General features: G+C 34.8%; 3 protein-coding genes across 3 annotated transcripts; 2 read left to right on the top strand and 1 right to left on the bottom strand.

Moving 5' to 3' along the window:
- The first annotated feature begins 6,690 nt into the window (after positions 1-6,690).
- On the top strand, positions 6,691-10,238 carry LOC114738982 (NAC domain-containing protein 30-like). The gene is given in 5 exon segments (XM_028927047.1): positions 6,691-6,768; positions 8,180-8,351; positions 8,450-8,724; positions 9,384-9,479; positions 9,482-10,238. Coding segments are annotated over 5 exon segments (1,062 nt in total). The 5' UTR covers positions 6,691-6,747; the 3' UTR covers positions 9,980-10,238.
- A 3,933-nt stretch (positions 10,239-14,171) lies between these two features.
- On the top strand, positions 14,172-17,283 carry LOC114738983 (uncharacterized membrane protein At4g09580). Its single transcript, XM_028927049.1, has 4 exons — positions 14,172-14,806; positions 15,276-15,546; positions 15,636-15,806; positions 16,708-17,283. The coding sequence occupies exons 1-4, from the start codon at positions 14,559-14,561 to the stop codon at positions 16,837-16,839; spliced, it is 822 nt and encodes a 273-aa protein (XP_028782882.1). The 5' UTR covers positions 14,172-14,558; the 3' UTR covers positions 16,840-17,283.
- Positions 17,284-17,632: 349 nt separating this feature from the next.
- Positions 17,633-21,105, bottom strand: LOC114738978 (calcium-dependent protein kinase 4-like). The gene is made up of 7 exons (XM_028927044.1): positions 20,377-21,105; positions 19,321-19,464; positions 19,024-19,176; positions 18,790-18,905; positions 18,419-18,586; positions 18,081-18,302; positions 17,633-17,888 (listed from the first exon to the last, which is right to left on the bottom strand). Exons 1-7 carry the CDS (start codon positions 20,912-20,914, stop codon positions 17,754-17,756), a joined length of 1,476 nt encoding a protein of 491 aa, XP_028782877.1. The 5' UTR covers positions 20,915-21,105; the 3' UTR covers positions 17,633-17,753.
- Positions 21,106-22,164: the final 1,059 nt, after the last annotated feature.

Here is a 22,164-nt window from a genome sequence, read left to right as displayed (position 1 = left end):
GAGCGTGCATTCATATATATATATATATATATATATATAATACATATGTGAGAGATAGAGAGAAAAGAAAATAATGAATCTAAAAGTAGAATGTGCAAGGCTCAGATACAAGACTGCAGAGCGAGGATCACGGCAAGCAAAAAAATATTTTGGTGTATTATGTAAATTGATACTTTTAAAATTTTAACATTGTAATTTCCAACACGGGCAAGGTAAATAAGAAAGTGGGATATTGAGCATGATCAAGCTGCAGTTTCTTACACTATAAATAATTTTAATTCTCTTTCCAAACCATCATAAAGACTCAATCTTATATATATACATATATATATTCACCCAGCAGAGTAGTATACAAAATTTTAGTGTGGCTGCTTGACATTGAAAAACCGACGCATAATGGCGGTGCCATCATTAATGCTATAGCTAACCCCATGTATACAGAAGCGTATGATTGCCAATTGATATGTATTTGACTTAAAACCACCATTTAAGAGGAACCTTGTTTGTAGTTGATATTGCAAGATCCTGTTAATTATCACCGTCACAATGTTGGCTAATCAAAGGTGGTGCCGTCCGACCACCTTCGACACAACCTGGTAACCGGCCACGATAGTGACAAATATCACACTGATTTCTACCTCATTAGTTTTGTCCACTGTCTTAGAGTTGACTTGAGGTGAGTTAATGACAGGGTCATTATTTGTTCCGCCTTTTTCGTCCCTGCTTTCTGAATTTTAACCTTAGTCATAATTAAGCTAGCTAAAGCTCAAAGGTCAAACTATAGTAGAAATTTCTGTTTTCATTAAGAATTTGATGCAAGCAAAAAATGTTTTAAAATGGGTAGGAAGAAGTCTTAAGCATAACATTTCTACTCTGACAAGAGAATTTATCTTGAATATAAATGGATTTGAATTGAACTTGTGGGCACGATTCAATTCCAAAATCAATCAACCTGTAAACCAGACGAAAAAATTTAGTCCACTATCACGGTGCATTAACCCGTCACCTATGTACTCTGCCACCCTTTTGTCCTTTTTTCTGGGCTTTTAATATCATCGATAATAATAAAAAGTCTGTTATGGAACAGCTCTGAAAAAAAAACTCATAAAAAGTATGAGTTTTCTCACTAGATAAGTAAGCCATATCAGATTCTGAAGGGTCGAAGGACTCCCTCAGTTTGCAGCCCTACATAGTGTGAGTAGTAATTATGTAGTTACAGTTTGTGCCTTGCCCAACACATGGAAGCGTTGGAACAACCATAATTTATACGAAAAAGTGGAAAGAAATATCAAAGCAACAGAAAATAATTTGAATATAGCTTCTTCTCCACTAAATGTGACATCCTGATGCAGAGGGATAGAGATACAAAAGAATGAGAATGTGTACATGAGGCTCTGGGTCTACCTCCTTTAATTTTTGTGATCATATCTCTTTAACAATTAAGTTTCCCATTAAATAGCAAAGAATTTCAAATATTAAAGGAAAAAAATTGATGACCTTTTCTAGGTAACATGTAAGAGTATTGATTAAAATCATGTAACAAGATACGTTCATAATTATTTTTTCTTCCTTGTGTTGCATGCTAAAATAATAATAGCCCTTTTCTGTTTCAGCCAATTGATTGCACATCTTGTTCACACACAAGTCTTGATTTTTGGTACTTGCACTGAAACCTAGATTTCTAATTCATTCTCTTTTTCCTTTGGCTCCACCCATATGAATTATTTCAATTATTCACTTTCAACCAAAAAATATCTAGCGGGGTGGTCCACGCAGCTTCACCTTTTGTATTTTCTTAATATAATGCCTTTCCCCCCTAATACCCCCATGAGAAACAGTCTAGCCACCTTTCAAAACAAGCTAGCTAGTATTCATTATTCAATCTACACATACATATTCGTTTTCCAATTTTTCTTATTTGACAGACTTTTATGAATTTTCTTATTTGCATTTGATGTGAAAATGAATTATAGAGCAGCGGTGAAAGCAGAACGATAGTCACATGCAATGTCTGTATTCTGCAGTAGTAACTGAGCAAGCTTTTGTTCTATGAAGCTTCCATTCAATAAGAACCCCAAATATTTGCATTTATATATAAAGCAGTGGCTGTCCCACTTATATTATTTAAGTATTGATGTGGAGCTTCAAGATGTTATTGGAGGTTTGCAGGAAAAACATAAACGTAAACATATAATAAAAAGGACATAGATGTCTTGTTCTGAAAGAAATAGTTAAGTTTTATTAATAAAGTACAATGCGCAACATTGATTAATTTTCTTAGTATCTAAACATATCTATAATTCTATGTACATGCTTACAGTATTTATTTAACAACACATCCCTACACCTCAACCCTCATCTAGAACAAAGAGCCCACATTAATAAAAACAAGTTTTGTTTTATTCTTCTTAATTAGTTATTTATTGTCCATGTATAATTACACCTTTTATGCTGCTGCTGCTTATCGGTGCTAATTAATTGAATCAGTTCTTGCCGATATCTGGAATCATTAAAGACACAAATAGAATTTCATGCTATTTTAACAATATTCTTTTCTAATCAAAGGTTGATTGCGAAATGCAGCCAATCAGAAATAGAAAATCTAGCTTATGCTAATAATGACAACTTTAAAATATCATTGAAAGGTTAAAGTCGGTTGTTCACATCGATTGTGATGATTTTATCAGATTGGGTTCATGATTTTATATGATCTATGCAAATTTGACATGGGACCCATCATTTTTATCTTGAATAGTTGTTTTTGGAGGTAAGAACTTGAAAATTATTAACAATGTCATTAAAATAATAAGCCACACAGGGCTGTCCCCGAATCACCTCTTCTGATCCCTATAACTTATAAAACTATATCTATCACCGATGCGGTGAAGTGGTGATTTTGGAAGATCAGTGAGATTAGGGTTTTGGTCAACAAGAGATTCACTTGTTGATTTATCCGTTTGAAAATTCAGCGACCGACCCAAGAAAGTTGTGGATACGTTTATCTTAAAAGCAATGAAGGATATCACGATTAAGGATACTGGTTTGACAACGAATTCTGGAGTTCTAGTGGCCACAACTTTCATTTGTTTTGACAATTTTGTTGTCTTCTCCTTCGTGCAATTCACATGGATGGATCTTTTGCTTTCTTGTTTTGTTGATCGATGATTGTTCAAGTTTCCATGTTGTTTACGTCATGTTTAGTTAATGAATTCTTTTTGTCTGGTGCAAATCAATTCTCATCAGACAATAAAAATACTCCATAAATTAACGATATAAACCAATAATTACAAAATCTCCGTGAATTTTAAAGCTTTTTAATTTGATTATGTATAGCTGTTAAGAGATTATAAACAACACTCGTTAAAGTGTGTTTAATCATCAATAGAAAATACATGGAACGGACTAGTGGTTACTCATAGCATACTCGTCTGCTAATAAAAATTAGGATAACCAAATGATAATTCTATTTCTTTTATTATTTTTATGGAGAGATACAAAAATATACTATTTATCTACGAAATTACTTTGTATTCTACCTTCTTTTTTCACATTTGACCTTATGTATAAAATACACCTTGGAAGAATCTTTCGGGACATTTGGATTCTCTATCTTCAAAGCGTTAGTTAAGGTTTTGCAATTGTTTGTAAGCTAATTAATAGTGAAGTTCCGGATTTCAGGGCTCATAGACAAGCAACCTACTGGAAACCACAAGATTAATTATTAAATAAAAAGAATTTATATCTGATAGATTTAGAAGCAAAGAATACTTTGGAAATCATTCTATTAACTTTTCTTGTTTGAGATGGAGTGTGGGGCTTTCTGTTTTTTCTCTTTCATGAAAATAGTTTAATAAACAAAAGACAAAATATATGCTTACGTCATTAGTTATATATCCAAGATGACATTTAGTTATCTTACTTAATGACTCAATAATTTGAAATTAATAAGAAAATCATTATGTTATTTAGTTTTGATTGTTGAAGTTTTTGTATCGATACTTTTCTTACCTTCTCTTTGATGGAAAAGTAGCACCAACTTTATTTATTTGATGTTTTCCTTCCTCTTAACAATTGCCCATGATAGCTTTTCACACAGAAGAGTTTGAAAGTTTATAAAAATATTTTAATAATTCAATTTATATTTCTTGCACGTTAGAATTTCTCTTCAATAACCAAAAATGCTATTCACATTAATTATCTTAACTTCAACTTAGGAAAGACAAATAATAAAAAGCACGAGTTTTGAAAATGACGCGGATTCTCTTGATTAACTTTAATTAGAATTTAAGGAAAAATGTACTTACACTCCTTATAGTTTCACTTACTTAGTATTAAGTCTTTAACCATTTATAATTAAGTATTTAGATTTTCCCCCTCGAATTTAATACTTAAATCATAGATAATTTATAATTCTATTCCTTTTCATTGTATTTTAACCAAAATTTTGTTAAAAAAGTGATTGCATTTACTTCTTATCAGTATTTTTATCTCTACGCTAAGCATAAAGCATATATTTGAGTTTTTATCAAGGCAATGTACAATTCGTTGCACGATAAAATTAAAAAAATTATGAAAATTGTAATAATAATTACAGAACTTGTATACTGTAGGAACCAATCAGAAAATTTTAAATTATAGAAAATTGAATAAAAAGATCAAAAGCATATCTACCAAGGAACTTAATATCTTTATCTATAGCTCAAGGTCTATAAAGAACATTTTGCAACGTTTTAAAGTTATGTTAGTTTTATGGTTAGGCATTAGTTACTTCAGAGGGGTTAAATTAATGTGATTTTACCTCACATGTGTGGACAGAAAATATTGTGAATATATATGTAAATGCTGGTAAAAGATGACATCAGTGTCAGTACTAAACTAACATTACTGATTAATAATATAATGCAAGTTGGAACTAATTAATAAAATAAAAAGTGATGTTGTACCAGCAGTTGTAGGCGTAAGGATATATTAATTTGTGGTTGTAAGCTTCCCATTTAAGCTTTCGGCTTTTCAAATTAATGAATGGGATTTTCGTCCTAGATTTGCTCCTCTTTTGTTAATGTAATGGGTCCTCCCTGAATAAGACAATAAACCCTAAAAAAGTGCTTTGTTAGTTGCGTATCTTATTCTAGGCTTAATAGGATGATGTGAATATTGGGTTTTTATTTCTAAGTAAGTTATAACAAATTCAGAAAAAGGTCGGGATAAGCCATAACTTCTTTTAAATTAGATAGCGGGATTTTTTTTTTAAACATGATATGTGAAAAATCATCAACTTCTATTTTCACTTTTTAGATAGCTAGCTAGACTCAAACCATGCCAAGCTTATGTATTGTTTAGATTCCTATAAATTACTCTCTCCGCTTCTGGTGGACGATCGATAACTCTATTACATGATGTGTTCTCAAGTTGTTTTGCATATATGTATGAGATTGTTTATATATATGTTGATCATATATACGAGTATTTGTGAGAAGTTTATGAAGAAACATGATATAGATATACATTATATTGAGTAAATTAGGCAAACAAGCTAAGAAGCTGTGAAAAAAAGATTATCCTGAAGAATGGTGGAGCTGTTGTGGGGAGAACACAAATGATTAAGTGTTTGATAAGGACAGCTTGGAGGACTGAGAAAGCCTCCACATGGCAAAAAGGTAATGATACCAAATGTCTTAGCAGACTTTGCACCAAACACAAGTCTCTGCGTGGCCAAAACTATGTGACATTCATTTTTGTCTCTCTGTGACGATGCTCCACTTGGTTTACTCATCAGCTGGCAAGAGAGATATATGGCTCGCTCCCTCGCTCGATCGCTACAAATTAACAAATATTATATACACGTATATGTATGGTTCTTGAGAGGTAATTTCCCTTTCTAGCTGTGCACCTTTACTATTTGGTGTGGCCTAGCTCTCTATATATATATATATATATTATAGCTCTCTCCCTAGCTAGTCTACTTCCACTCCAAGGTTGCCTACTCTTCAATTATTACTGCTGCTTAATCAACAAACATTGCCACTTGAGCCTTTGATTAATCATGGATAATTTAATTCAGAAGTTTAATCTGCAGTTAACTGTAATCTATTTTAAGATTTAAATATACTGCCACAGGCCTTGGATATCAGCTAGGTCATTTGAATTGAGTGGACCATTAACTCAATCCAACTTAAGATTAAATAATCTACAAATTGCTGGATCAACCTCAACACAAAGACTATGGCATATTGTTCGTGACCATTAACAACTATCGCTGACTACAGATTACCGTGATGTGTGAATTATAGTCACGTGCGTTGATTACACAAGAAGAAGAAACAGGAATTAATTAGTGTGGGATAAAGAGGAACAGAAGGTATAGTGAAAGGGTTGAAGTGGTGAGAAAATGAAGGCTTAGGGCATAATATGGCGGTGGGAGAGAGGAGGGAGGGTGGGGGTGGCGTGAAAACTTGGTGTCACGCCGTCCAAACAAAAATCTTTTGCCTTCTGATATCTATGTGCCTTCCCCACGCGCAATCAATGCCTTCCTCTGCCACACCCTCCTTATATATATTTATCACTCTTCTGCTTCTTTTCTCAACAACACCTTTCGTCCTTCTGTTCACATCTCCCTATATATATACACACCTCCTTTCTCTCTTTATTTTACACAAAACATTCACCTCTCTCTCTCTCTCTCTCTCTTCTTTTTAGCCCCTTCCTTCCTTTCAGTGCCTCAGGCAAGCTCAGGAACGGAAGAAGATCATGACAGCAACCCAGTTTTCCGTGAGTACTCACTATTATTTATACTCTGAAATTTTACGTTTTTAATCCAAGTACAAATTGACGTGGCTTATACCACCCGAAGCCGGAGTCGTATCTAATTTCTATTTACCAAATCCTTTGGTGGGATTCCCCCGGGGAACTTGATCAACCTTTTGCTGTGCTTTCTGTTCCTGAAAACATTGTAGCTTATTGTTTCTCTTGTGCATTGCATTTATTCTTTTCTTTGTATTCGGATCAATGCGAGAGTCTTCCTTACTGTTTCCTCATTACTTAGATAGTTAGTATTCAAATGGGGTATGATTAGGGTTCGTTGACTCTACAGGATAAGAGTCCTTCACGTAGCGATTGTGTCTTTCGAAATTTCCGAAATTTCATTAGCTGCTCTTGAGATGATAGTGGAACTTGTCTAGAACAAGCGATGTATAATGCTGTTTAGGTGTGAATGCGGGGTGATTCCTTGTTGCGGATAAATGACTGTAAAATAATTGTCACCAGAGAGACGTTTTTCTTTATGCCGCAATAAAAATATTTTAATTAATTACTGGAATGATGGTATGTTTTTAAGTTTGTTAATTAACACGAGAAATATGGAGTTTTATACTTAATTTTGTTTAATTCATCGTTATTTAAAAAGCTTAACCGTGTTTTTGTAAATATTAATTAGTTACCCTTAGTTATGCAGCTTGATCGGTCTTCACTGATTAGTATTTTTCTGTTCAATTTTACTCTATATATATATATATATATATATATTATATAAAGAAACAGTTATATTTAAATTAGTTTGGATAAGTTAAAAGACCATGAAGGTGATATAAATAATATTATATATGCCAGAGGCGGAGGTCTTTATCCACCACCAGCCACGGCTTGAGAGAGTAATAGTGCACTGCACTCAAAGAAATGTGTCATGCTTGTGCCAGCAAAGTCAAGCTTTACGGCCAACTTTTGTGTTCACCATACTTTTTTCTCAAGTTCATGCAACTTATTAATTAAAACCAATTAGTATATAGGACAAAATAGAACTAGGGCTTCTTAGGATTAATAATAACATGCCCATATATATATTGTTTGTTAAATCTGTCTCATTAATGGTGGGTTCCACTCTTGGTCTGCCAATTTTGTGTTTGCACATGGTGCCCAATTGTTGGTCCAATATATATAACAAAATTTCATTACCACCATCATGATTACTTCTACTACTACTACACACACACGCATCTATATGTCTGTTTTCAACCCTAGTTACTTTTTATAGAGCCATAAGGCTGTAAAACTATGATGACGATGGTTAAGATAAAGAAAGAAGTAAAGCTTTGATTATTTGGGCCATTTTGAATTAATTATAATAATAAACCCAAGCTCCTATGCATCTGATCAGTGCAATTATAGTGATTGTTTTTGGTTTCAGGAGAGATCAAGCATGGAGATGGAATCCTGTGTTCCGCCGGGGTTTAGATTTCGTCCGACAGAGGAAGAACTTGTAGGGTACTACCTCAAAAGGAAGATAAACTCGTTGAAAATGGATCTAGATGTTATTGCAGAGATCGATCTGTACAAAATTGAACCCTGGGACATTCAAGGTAGTGTAATAAACCAATAAAAGATGTGATTAGAAGGAGTGTGTGTGTGTGTGTGTGTGCTGGAAATGAATGTATGAACACTTAGGTGAATGGTGCAGATAAATGCAAGATGGGGTACGAGGAAGAGAAGGAGTGGTACTTTTTCAGTCACAAGGACAAGAAATACCCAACAGGGACGAGAACAAACAGAGCGACAGCGGCAGGATTCTGGAAAGCAACGGGGAGGGACAAGGCAGTGATGTCCAAGAAGAACAGAATCATAGGCATGAGGAAGACCCTCGTCTTCTACAAGGGACGTGCCCCTTATGGCTCCAAGACCGATTGGATTATGCATGAATTTCGCCTCCAAACTTCCCAACATGCCCCTCCTCAGGTTTCTGTCCCTTTGACTTTTATAATCATGATCATAATCTTTCTCATGTGGCTTTATAAGTAGGATACACACACAAGTAGTTATAATAAAAACCATACATTCAAACTCGTATTACCACCTTTTTCTAAAAGGCCCTTTAATTAGCCTTTTCCATCCGAAGCCCCATGTTCAAAAGCAAACGTAACCACAACCATGAAACGTTCATATGTACTTTTTTTTTTTGGTGGTATATAATCAACCTTTGGATATAAATATATATTTATATATATGATAATTAACCTCTGCATATTCGGTTGATTTTATTTATTTATTAGAGTTAAATTTATTTAAAATTTTAAGTGCAGGAAGTCATTATTCTCACAAAGGAAGATTCAACCACCTCAAAAATATTCTGGCTGGCAAAATAATAATAATAAAAAATGCGAAATAGATTTGTATTAGTCTAATCATTTTAACATTCCACACGGGTAGTTCTTTTTATTTTTACAGTCTCCATAAATCATGCGTTTGATAATTTCAATAAAGTCCAAAAGAAGAAAGTTTGTCAAATGTACTGGACTATGAGTAGCTGAGCATGTTCATTTCATCTTAAAAAAATAAAATAAAATAGATCAATATCTAATATGTGAAAAATCTGAAGGCGAAAGTTTATTATGCAGGAAGAAGGATGGGTGGTGTGCCGAGCATTCACGAAACCTAGTCCTACTCAGCCCAGACAAAGTTTCGAATGTTGGGGCAGCCAAGCACACTTTTCAGGGACCAAATAAGCAGCATTACAAGCCCTCCATCAATATCATTTACAAGCGAAACCCTAAATCAGGTGCTTTATCCAACTAATGAAGGGACAAGTTTTATTCATCCCTTCACTTCGAATCATCATCACCAACAGTTTCTGTCAAACGATACCGTTTTGGACGACCACAACAGCAGCCAGCTTGTTGAGCTCATTCCACAGCTAGATAGCCCCACAGCTTCTTTGTCAGCTAGAGCAGTGAAACAAAATGGCTTCACAAATGAAGACAGTTACGGTCAAGAAAGGACCAGTAATAATAACAACGTTAACGATGGCCAAGGCATTGATTGGAAGAGCTTGGACAGCTTGTTCACTTCTCAGTTCGCAGACGATACCGCCACTGCTGCTTATTTTTCTCAACCAAACTTGCCCTTGGTACCACATAGTAGTCATGACCTACAAGTATTACAGCCTCAAAACCATCAAGCTAGCCATGTCCTGGGATGCTTTCCTGATTCATAACTAGGGCTTCGCGTGATCATGTCTCCGGTGCCTTGAAAATAAGTTTCTGATGTATTAACCAAAATGGTGGATTTCACCATCTTCATTATGTTATATATAATATATGTAGCGTTGTCCAGAAAATGGAAAGCCTAAAGGTCTTTTTAGCAGAAAACCTTTGGCAGAAAATTTTCTCCCCATATGAAAGAATTAAGATTCCTTGACAACTGAATCCCTGCCAAGTCTAAAGAATTTGAATAGAAACCTCTTTGACAAACTTTTGGTTCGAAGTTTGACTTTTCAGTGTCAATGTTTTTTCATCTATAAATGTGAATTTCTCTTTAATTTCTAGATTGCCATAATGAATTGGTTCTGCTTTACCGGCAAAGAAGCCATTTTAGTTCCATATCACTGTCCCAAAAAGAAATAGGTGGCAGAAATCCTACATGAATAGTTCAAGTTAAAAGAAAAAATTAAGATATATGGATCTAGTTTAGATAAAAGTAAGTTAATTATAAACCTGTAAGCATAATTCAGAGTGTCCTTCACATGCTCGATTAGTTATTTAATCAGAGTTGGTTCAATAATTAATCAACTTCTAATAGATTGGAAAGGGCTACTTTTGAAAAAATGGGCCCCAAGTCAAAGAACGCCTGCCGGATTCAGCTCACCTATCACTAATCTAATCAAGTTATAATTACCTATGATTCTCACGCATAAAGAAGAACCGAAAATTAATCACCCGTATGTATGTTGTACGCACACAGTAAAGTGTTTGGCTTCTTTTCCGTTACTTGTCTCTGTCCTCTTTTGAAATGTGACCTAATTAAACCGCTCATCAAGTGAGAACAGATTTTGAAATTTGAGTCTGAGTTTGTTCCGCAGGATATCAGAGCAGCACTCAGCACTTGAAAAGATCGACAGGATCCTCTGAAGTTGAGGATCCCTTAGTGAAGTTGATTTTCCTAATTTTACAAAGAGGAAAGGCAACACAACTTTACCAACCTCACCAAATTAAACTTGAGAGTTGAGAGAACGTTTTTGCTTATAGTAGTATTAAATAAGGGAACAATGACATTGAGGACGTCGAATAAACTAATTTGAAGTGAATGAAGATATCAATTGATTTTAAGAAACGGAAAATATATTAGGATCTGATGATATATATGTGAAGGAATGACTTTGAGAAGATATACGTAAGATTGTGCTTGCTATTTCAAAACGTGACTCAGCAACTATATGTCTTCATGTGCAAAGTTATGAGGGCGGCGCCGCGCGTTCAAATATGAAATCTATAAACTGTCTGGTATGTCTGGTAAATATGAAATCTATAAACTGTCTGGTTCTTAGTATAAGATTTGTTTGATTTTTATTTAGGTATTAATTATAAAATCCCAATCTATATTAATGAGAAGGGTGAATGATAATTGAGAAGTAGTATAAGCGAATAAGTATATATTTAGTTTCATGTATGTTGGAATGAACACCCGCCTGATAAATAGCTGTGACAGCTTCAAAACTCATGCTAAATATATACAAGACCCGGTATGCCTTGCACGGTTGCACCACATAGTAGCTAGTGTCTTTAATGAGATATATGGTTAATTAAAAATTGAAATTTTCTAAATTTATTTCTTAATTTAAGGGTAGCAATGTGTTCAGAATAAATCCATTTGAGGGAGCAGATATGCTTAGAATATTCATGTTGTAACCAATTCCTAAAATTAGAATATTCGATGCGCTACAAGACAAAATATATCCCATTGCCATCCCTCTTGTAATTTCTCAAATCCATCGTTCATTCCCCGGCTTTGTTTGTTTTATAAACTTCTCTCATGATTTTACTTACTAACTTAGCAATATTTTTTTTTTATAAAAAAAGCTTAGAAATAGCAACACAAAATGTTCATCCATTACAAAATGCTGAATCCCAAGTTTGGGAAATAGTGATAACATTATAAGTTAGATTATACTACCTCTTGTCCTAATTATAAGACATTACTTGTAGTCTATAAACGGAGTCTCATAATTAAGACTGGAGATAGTATTTTGTTACAAATTCTTTTTTTTTTCAAAAAAATCTCTTTGGAGAAAAAATACAATAATTAATGTGTTTTTTTGGGAAGTATGTGAACACAAAAATGAAACTTAAATTTAAAAATCCTCATTTGGTCACCTAAATAATGAAAATCCTCATTTGAGCACACGTGACCAAATTGAGATTTTGAAATTTGCTTAAAAAAAAACCAAATTGCCCTTTAATTTGTTTTTTCAAAAAACCATCAAGCATCCTCAGGAAACCCAACTATTTTTTGGGATTTTTCCAAGTCCAATAATAAGATGAACAACTTCTTTGATGTGATTAACAAGTTTGTTATAATATTTAACAACAGGTTTTTCAAAAAATTTAAAAATTGATATTTTTACAACTTTAGTAATGCGGTTAACAAGTTTTTTAATGCTATTAACAAGTTTACTATAGTAGTTAATAATAGGTTTTTCACAAAATTCAAAAAGTAGTATTTTTACAGTTTTAGTAATGCGGTTAACAAGTTATGTAATGATATTAACAACTCTTATAACAAGTCATTTTTACAACTCTTAGAACAATATTAACAATTCTTATAACCCATATTAGCAAGTCATTTTAATGGCACTATGACAGTTGTTAATATCGTTGCATGACTTGTTAACTGTATTTACTCAAGTTGTAAAAATAGCATTTTTTGAAAATTCTAAAAAAATATATTGTTAATTGTTATACTAAATTTATTAATAACATTAAAAAAATTTGTTGACCGCGTTATTAAAGTCGTAAAAATGCCAATTTTTGAATTTTTTTGAAAAAATTGTCGTTAAATACTATAATGAATTTGCTAATCGCATGAAAGAACTTGTTAATCATATTACATGGATTTGAGAAAATCCTAAAAAAGTTATTGATCATTGAAGCTCTGTTGATAGGTCGTCGGCCAACCACTAGAGCTCAAGCAACTGACAGCCCACTTGAACTCTGACAGTGGTTAGGGGCGCTAGAGCTCTGGTGACTGGCTGGCCAGTGAGGGTATTTGATGGTTTTAAAAAATAAATAGTAAAGGATAATTTGATCTTTTTAGCAAATTTTAAAATTCTAATTCAGTCATATATGCTCAAAAGACGGTTTTCATTATTGAGGTGATTTAATAGGAATTTTCAAATTTAACTGTCATTTTTGTGTTATTTTTCTGTGTTTTTTCTGTCAACAACACATCAACATGTATTAGTTCTCATGGAAGGAGCCTAGGCTGGGTACAAAAATACAAGATTCCAAGTTCAAATTTGTGTGTGAGAGTACGCAAAAAGCCTTTAGAACTAATGTCTCTAATTAGGACCAATACCTGCAATTGGATTGACATTGGTTAATTGTGACTTAGATAACCATATACAAATAACGTAACAATAACATCCTACTCAACAAATTTTGAATTCAAATTAATATTAAGATAATAGGGTATGAATTTACCAGAAATATTGGCATTGGGGATTGGCAATTTTAAGGCAAGTAGTTCATCAGCCCAAAAAAAAAAAAAAGGCCCAGTAGTAGTGTTTGAAATATTTTATTGAGGGTGAAGACTAAAAAAGGTATTTTATCGAGGGTAAATCGACAGCAAAATTACTCACATTATAGATCATCAACATTTTTATCATTTTTCAGATTAATTTCGATTAAGTTAGCATATTCATCCGCTGGAGACATAAAAACAGAGATAGATATTAAGTTAATTAGCACTCTTCTGGCCCTTAATATAAGAACCTAATTGTTAAATTGGTTTTGATCATAAATATAAGACCCATTTATCATATTTATCAATTTTTTTAAATTACTCCTATAAATACTCCATCAACCATAATCAAGTAGAAGAAAAAGATGAGGTATTAAAAAAGATAATTATGATATTTTAGGAAAAACATATCACATTTTTTATAATTAACTAACTTACATAACTTCTTTAATCTAATCAAATTAATGAAATAGCTCTTTTAAACCGGAAGAATATATTAATAATCTGTGGTATCGATCGATTAAACATAAATGACTAAATAAGACAATAAATTGCCGAAAAGTCAAATACAATGTACAATACAATTATGTATACGAGCTATATTTAATGGGAAAAAACAACTAAAAATACAGATGAATTAAAAATTGACCTTCTTCTCCATGAGTCATCAAAATCTTCCTCAGATCTCTTCCTCCACGTACATCAGCAAATTAATTTTGCTACCATCCGCAATCTGGCTCTTCTTCCCTCTCCCTCCCTCCAAAATCCTAGGGTTTTCTTTCGTTCACTGAGAATTGCTAGCTTTAGAGGCTTCATATCATCGCCCCATCAAATCTCGAGTTGACAAAGTCTCCCGTTTTTGGTTCATCCTACTGATACACGAAATTTGATGGACACATCCTGATTTGATTGATTGATGTGGCTCACCTACGTTTCCCCTCTGCGACTTCACAGTTTATGTCATTTTGGCACTCTGGCGCCACAAATGGTAACGCTTTCATGAAAGTAGCGCTGACTCTTTCTGGAGTTGCAATTCGTGCGTGAGCGACGCGCTAATCATGGCGGCACCGAGGAATCTGGTGGTCGATACTGGGAGGTTCATGAGGGATGAAGAGAATGGCGAGGAGGACGAGGACAAGAAATCCAAATTCGAGAGGTTTCCGCTTAATAGGTGGGAATTCGCGGCCGCGCTCGGCGTGTTCTTTGTTTTCTCCGCCGGTTTGATTTGTATTTACTTGACAATGCCAGCGGCGGAATATGGAAAGATTAAACTGCCACGCACAATTTCGGATCTTCGTATCCTCAAGTACGTTTACCTATCTTCCTGGAATGATTGTGTGATTAACGTCGATTCTGATTATGTTTATTGACCGGACACCTCCTGGATTTTGTTGACGAATTCAGCTGGTTTTTAACTTGTTTCTGCCCCGTTTATACCTTGAAATTAAGCTGAGATGGCTAATAACAATGCAATCTAGGCAGAGATGAAATAACCCGTGACGTGATCCTTGCTTAGTCTGGGAATTCAACAGGGTAGTTCTTCCCTTTTCATCTACTGGTTATAAATGGATTTCAAGCTTGTGCTCATTTATCATGATATACTGATCACTTTTCTACTCCATTGTGGAAGAATGATAAAGACTCGGTTGCTTGATTTCTTGATGAATACCATCAATATTCAGTTGCTCAGTTCAAAGTGCCGTCCCCCCTTCCCCCTTCATATCGTACTTTTCTCTCAACACCATTTTTCTTTTCCTCTTTTGTTTATTTGGCAGGGATCATTTTGCAACATACGCAGATAATCACCCAGCGCAATTTATTCTTGGTTACTGCTCTACCTACATCTTCATGCAGACTTTTATGATTCCGGGAACAATTTTCATGTCTTTGTTAGCTGGAGCCCTTTTTGGAGTTTTTCGTGGAATTCTGTTAGTTGTTTTCAATGCTACAGCTGGAGCATCATCCTGCTTCTTTTTGTCTAAGTTAATTGGCCGGCCTATAGTTTCTTGGTTATGGCCTGAAAAGTTAAGGTTTTTCCAAGGAGAGGTGCGATTTTTTTTTCCTTTCTTTTATTCAACAATCATCTTGAAGATTGTGAGACTTCTGTATTAACCTATTTTGCTCTGTTAAATCAGATAGCAAAGAGAAGGGATAAGCTGCTAAATTACATGCTTTTTCTGAGAGTTACCCCTACATTGCCAAACCTATTCATCAATCTGGCATCTCCAATTGTCGATATACCATTTCATATCTTCTTTTTGGCAACATTGATTGGTCTTATCCCAGCCTCTTACATTACTGTCAGAGTAAGTTTTTGTTCCCATCTTTATGCCATAGTATAATATGCTGATCCTTCCCCGTCAACACTTGTGTTTTACTGAACTTTTTTTTTTTAAGAGATAATTTTGTCTTTTCATCCCAATCCCATTTCTTACAGTTGCTCTGTTACCTTCTTCATTAGAATCTTTATAACAGAATAAAATTTGTTAGACATTCTGAGTATAAGATGGGTATCCAGTATTAGAGAACAAAAAGGAGGAAGAGAGAGAACGGGGGGTTGAAAATGCCATTTTACATATATTAAAGGTTGAATGGACTTGTTTGTCATGCCCAGAAACTCTTGCCAAATTGACTTATGCAGATAAACTTTAAAGCTTGACCACAGAGGGTCATTTTTCGTACCAGGTCATAACCATTGCTATAGCGCATTGTGCATCATGGCGCATACGAAAATATGAATATATCAGATATATTTAGTATTATTTAGGATAACGACAAATCAACATCAACACTGCGCAAATAAACCATTAATGTGTAGGAAAAACTAAACACATTCACAGCATAAGAATTTAAAAGTCATACATAAAGCAACACATCAAGTTCTTAAATCATAAATGCGTCAATCTGTGGCAAATTTTAGGAGATTATGGTGGGTGCCGGGTGGAGGGATTAAAACTTACTCAAAGAAGAGAGTAGTTATGGTCCTTTTTTATGTCGCTGGAATGTGCATGTAAAATGTGGATACTTGTTTCACTTTGTAATGAGTACTTATGGTCGTTTTTTATGCTGTTGATCATATTCTGGTTTCCATTTAGTCGTGATGTACGGATCTGAATGCATCCGGGAATTTTCTTTTCTTTTATAGCGGCTATTTGTCTGCAATTCGCTTTCGCTCTGTTCATATCATCTTCACTGTTTCTCAACCAGGCTGGTCGTGCTCTTGGGGATTTGAAGTCAGTGAAGGATCTATATGATTTCAAGACACTAGTTGTGCTCTTCCTGATTGGCTTTATCATCATATTTCCTTCATTTTTGAAGAGAAAGCGAATCTATGAGTAGAATTTGCAATGGCATGGCCGGCTTCATTCTATTGTCAAAGGCAAGTCAAGATGACCAAAACATTGAATTACAGTGGATAATATGATTACTCAAGATATCCATTAGAAAGGATATGTGATGAAAATATTAGCGTACCCTTTTATTTTCTTTTGGAGGCTCTTGAATTAATTACTCAGTGTGTAGCCTTGAGGCATCAGGAAGCATGCGGTGAATATTTGGCGAAGCTGTATCTCCAATAGCCGGACAGCATACAGGAATCGATTTTTCCTCTGTGCTATTATTACCTGTTCAATTATTAATAGTAATTAAGTAAAGATTATGTTATAGCGGCTGAAATCAACCATTTCTCTGGGGCACGGTTTGATTGTCGAGGTGAAAAGGAAATCATTTTTCATTTGCGGGATGATGTTTATTATGTTGTACTAATTATTATTCATTAAAATATATTATTTTTTTAGTAAGAAATGAGGTTCATCTCTCGTGTCCAAACTTGTTTTTATGTTTCTTTTTTGTTTTTTTTTTAATTTATTGTCCCCTGCACTTCTGCATGCCAAACAGCTGGTTAAAATATTCATTTTAATATTTTTGTTTGCTCTTTATTTATTTATTTTTATATATTGTTTTCATGGCCCTTGAGGAAAATTTAAGGGCAATAGTTTCTGTATTTTCTGTTGGTATGGAATTTTTCAGATCAGTTACACTATTATATTGTAAATATTCAAATTAAAATATTTAGTAAAGAAATGAAACTCATACAAAGTGCAAAAAAGATACAATAAAAATGAGCGCTCGGAACCGTGTGGCTATAAATATGAAAAAAATAAAGTAAAATAAAAAAGTGACTTGTTTGTCTTTACAAATTGCAATCGTGCTTCCTATCTGTACAATACATCAATTTGCTTAGTGTGTGTGAATCAAGATGAGTCATTTACTTGGAAGGCATCTGCTATATTGAAGTTCAAATTGCCTCTTGTAGTTCTGCCGCTGCCAAACCCTCCATCCCCCTGCTTCATCATTGCTACGAACTCCCCATAATCAATTCTCCCATCCTGCAATATCAGCCACACCATATTTGTCGCTTGTCATTCAGTCACTCATGGATCCACATATATAAATAAATAAGCCACAGATATTATAACAGAGTATTCCTGAAGTGCCTCTCAACCAATCTCTAATCACTTCAAAGCCGGTGTTTCAAATAGAATTCCAGTAGACTTGAAAAAAATCATTTAGGAACTTACATTGTCTAGATCAATCTCTGACATAACATCTAGATTCACGTCACCTAAGCCAAACTCTTTACAAGCCTGTTGAAGCTCATCAATGGTGATGTATCCACTGCCATCTTTGTCAAAATAGGAAAATGCTGCAAGTAAATTCTCCTCTCTTTCCGTCTTATTCATGTGCAATGTGGCAGCAAGAAATTCACCATAGTCGATTGTTCCACTTTGGTCTATGTCAGCCTGGCAAATTCACAAGGAAGTCTCCAAACTCAACATATATGGCACTAAAAATCATCGAATCATTTGAAATAATATCAAACCCCTTACTTCTAATACACCGTAGGATATTTACCTACCGCATCCATTAGGGATTTGATTTCGGATTCCATTAGATCAGAACCGACCCTTTTTAGACCTTCTTTGAGTTCCTCAAATGTTATAGTCCCGCTATTGTCTGTGTCAATCATCTTGAACAACTCTTTTAAACCACCGATTTCTTCCTCTGAGAGCCTTTCTGCTATCACCTGGAAAGGGATTTTATTTGCAATTCAATATTGCATTATTTGGATTAACACCTGATATGTAAGAACTGGACAGAACATATATATCATAAACGGATTCATAACAGGACATATAAACGGATGGACTGATTTTTAGTTGCGAAGGGACAATCATTTAAATCAATGATTTTATTTACTCTCACCAGAAGAATATAAATGCAACATACCCGTAATGCCATCTTCTTCACTTTATTCATAGCTGAGAACTGTTTCAGACGGGACAAAACCGCGGAATCCAGAGGTTTGTCAGGTGCAACATTATCATCATTTATCCAAGGGTGACCTGATCGAACAAACTCCATCATCTTGACATCATAATACGGAAGACAAACGTAAAAGCACACAACTACACAAGACTTGCCCCAAGAATTGCCAGTTAAAACTGGTATCAAGGATCTTACACAAGACTTCATGGGCAGAAATTCTTTTCTTAGGATCCTTCTCTAGCATTTTGCTCACCAAATCTTTAGCACTTTCTGATAAGCTTGGCCATGGGTCAGATTGAAAATCTGGCTTTCCTTGTAATATGTGTCTGAAAATGCCTGGTTCAGTTTCTGCAGGTGCTCGGAAAGCAAATGCAGCTCAGGGATAACGAATAATGAAAAGATAAGATGAGTGAACAACATATAGAGGACAAAGCTTCAGGCTGCAAATCCAAGGGAGTCACAGTCTCACAGATAAGTTTTAAAGAACATTACCGGCCCAAAAAGGTGGGACTCCACTCAGCAAGATGTAAAGGATAACTCCAGCACTCCATACATCTGCTTCTGGTCCATAACGCTTGCACAAAATCTCGGGGGCAACATAGTAGGGGCTTCCAACTACATCGGAAAAGGTTTGTCCTGGAGAAAAAACAAAAAGAAAAGTTGGTAGTGGTGATGATAGACCTAGCGAACTTAATACTGACTGCGCCAAAGTGAAAATAATTTTCAGGTCTAAAATGAGAACAAAGTATTGTGATGCAGAGCATTGCTCTTAAAATATTAAACTCCTAGCTACGCGTTTCTTTAGGGAAGAAAGAGTTCATTTGTCCACAGTGTTCAAGCCTAGTATTGCTTTTCAAGATTCCTTGTGCTAAGTTCCTATATCCCAAAAGGTGATCATGTCTTCTCGCCAAAAGGTAATGATGTCACAAGTCCTTTCACGGTTGTAAAAATCTCAAACACACTCAATTACTTCTTTCTGATGTGATAATTAATAGGGAAGCCCACAGTATTACATGCATCACAAAATTTTAGAGCGAGCCAAGCAAGGCGAGTTAAATAAGAAATATCAGGAAACCCTGTTACATGAACTTGAGGAGGGTAACAATAAATGATCAATAAATGTTTTTGAAGAATTATCATCGAAAAAAGAATGGAAAAGCCAAGTTATTACAGTCAAAATTAATCAATGCCAGCACGCAACACATAAAGCCCATTGGCCTATGAATCAACCATAAACCATTATTTATAGATCACAAAAGAAGCCTTGTGGCCAGTGCAAACACTTGCATGAAGGATTTTAATTAAAGGAGATTCAGCCTATCGACAAAAAGTGAGATTCGATAATAAAACAAGTCACAACTTTGATACAGTGGAGAGCTTGGTAATCTCGGGTGACAAAAATGAATAGGGAATTCCATGTAGACTGAACCTACACAACAATGCATGTCTTGGATACAATCTGAATTTTCAAACAAAATACAATCAATTGTTCGCATAATTCAAATGAATAATAGACGGGAATGAAAGATCAGACATCCAATTACCAACCTGGCCTGTAAAAGACAGAGAGGCCAAAATCCGTAGCCTTCATCTGAGCATCGTCACTAGAACTATCAAACAAGAAATTCTCAGGCTTGAGATCCCTATGCATGACCCCAAGAGAGTGACAAGCTTCGACCACGCCAACAATGGTCTTTATCAGCTTGACCGCCTCTCTCTCACTGTAATGCCCCTTTTGAATAATCCTATCAAACAGCTCACCCCCAGCACAAAGCTCCATAACCAGGTGCACAAACACAGCGTCCTCATACGTGCCTTGTATCCGAACCACATTGGGGTGCTCCGACAGATGATGCATGATCTGAATCTCTCTCCACACGTCTTCGTAATCCTCCTTGCACAAGAGCTTCCGCTTGGGAATCGATTTGCAAGCGTACTGTTCACCTGACACCTTGTGCGTACAGAGGTACGTGGTCCCAAATTGGCCTTGCCCAAGTTTCTTTCCCACAAGGTAATGGTCCCTTAGTCTAGGGGTTTCGTAGGGCAAGACCGCCATGGTTTTTGCTGAAGAAGGTTTCTTCTCCATCTCCGTTCAACAATGGTGGAACAGGTGAATTGCTTGGCCTCCAGAGATTAATGCTGGAGCTGGATTGTTGGTGGTTGGGATCGATACTCTTCTTGCTTCTACCTTGCGGTCGTTTTTCTCTCCCTCTTTTGCGGCGATGTTATCAGGAATCAGTTGTTCGCAATCTGGCTTATTATTAGTCAAGAAATGGCAATGGCGTTTACTATTATTATTATCGTTGGGATCGGCATCGATCTCATGGTTCCATTCACTGGATGAGAAGCCGCTGAGTTCCACATAGGAGAAGCCCCACAAGGAGAAGCCCCCAAGAAAGCATCGTGTTCTTCCTGCGCAAAAATGGAGCGCGCCCTACACTAGGAAAATCTATAAAAAATAGTAGTTTGGTCCATTAATATTTTAAATTAATTAATGTTTTAAAGTTTGTCCTTTTATTTATTATGTTTTAAATTTAATTAATCCTAAAGAAAAAAATGAACTTGTGATATCAGAAGAACCTTAAAAAAAATTTGATCACTTACAGAAATAGACTTATAATTTTAATTTATAAGTAAAATTTTAATAATAATTTACCAACATAATAATAATACATAAATATATAATAAATAAATAATTAATGTGTATATAATTATAAAATATGATTAAATATATTTATAAAAAATATGTTTATAAAAAAATAACCAATTGGGTCATATAGGCTCCACCTCTCCCTTTTGTTCCAAAGCAAAAAAATTTTGCTTTTCCATGGTTTTGGTTTTGGAGGGGGTGTATTGGGTAGATTATTCCAAACCTTGGTTGGGTCCCCAACCATGATTTGGGGTGTAACCCAACACACCCTAGTGTGAGTAGAAAATGAAAACACTTCGAAGTTTTGAGGCAGATAAAAAAATATAAATGCTTCTTCTACACGCGAGCCGTATTTTTGACGGATAGAGGTAATATTGTCTTATAAAAGGAATACAATTAAAGAGTTACTTTGAAATTAAATAGTTTTTTAATAGATTTACGAAATACGAAAAAGAATAAGAAAAGTTTATCTTAACTTAATAAAATGTATTTATAAAAGATTTTACTGTTGTGTCAAACGGGCCTAAATGGTTACCGTTGCTATGAGGAAATGTGCTCCTTGGAGGTCATATTCGAATTCAAACTTCAGTTCAACCTCAGGCAACACGTTCCCGTGTCCATTATTCACTTATTTTAGCTTGTCTTCTAGCAAAAAAAACAAAAATGGAAAGAAGGATCAAAGGAGC

The sequence above is a fragment of the Neltuma alba genome, unplaced genomic scaffold (assembly GCF_004799145.2).
Source record: "Neltuma alba isolate B1F8T4 unplaced genomic scaffold, ASM479914v2 tig00013730_pilon, whole genome shotgun sequence".
NCBI lineage: Eukaryota > Viridiplantae > Streptophyta > Magnoliopsida > Fabales > Fabaceae > Neltuma > Neltuma alba.
The sequence above is the reverse complement of the archived record's forward strand: the minus strand, read 5'-3'. Positions and strand labels throughout refer to the sequence as shown.

What these genes read in the sequence shown, in the direction of transcription:
- LOC114738983 (XM_028927049.1), top strand. Translation starts at nt 14,559, where the DNA reads ATGGCGGCACCGAGGAATCTGGTGGTCGATACTGGGAGGTTCATGAGG. An exon ending in TAAGGTTTTTCCAAGGAGAG is followed by an intron (nt 15,547 to 15,635) that starts GTGCGATTTTTT and finishes CTGTTAAATCAG; the next exon opens with ATAGCAAAGAGAAGGGATAA. An exon ending in CCTCTTACATTACTGTCAGA is followed by an intron (nt 15,807 to 16,707) that starts GTAAGTTTTTGT and finishes TTTCTCAACCAG; the next exon opens with GCTGGTCGTGCTCTTGGGGA.
- LOC114738978 (XM_028927044.1), bottom strand. Translation starts at nt 20,914, where the DNA reads ATGGAGAAGAAACCTTCTTCAGCAAAAACCATGGCGGTCTTGCCCTAC. An exon ending in TTCTGCCCATGAAGTCTTGT is followed by an intron (nt 18,906 to 19,023) that starts GTAAGATCCTTG and finishes TTGTTCGATCAG; the next exon opens with GTCACCCTTGGATAAATGAT. An exon ending in CAGAGATTGATCTAGACAAT is followed by an intron (nt 17,889 to 18,080) that starts GTAAGTTCCTAA and finishes CTGATATTGCAG; the next exon opens with GATGGGAGAATTGATTATGG.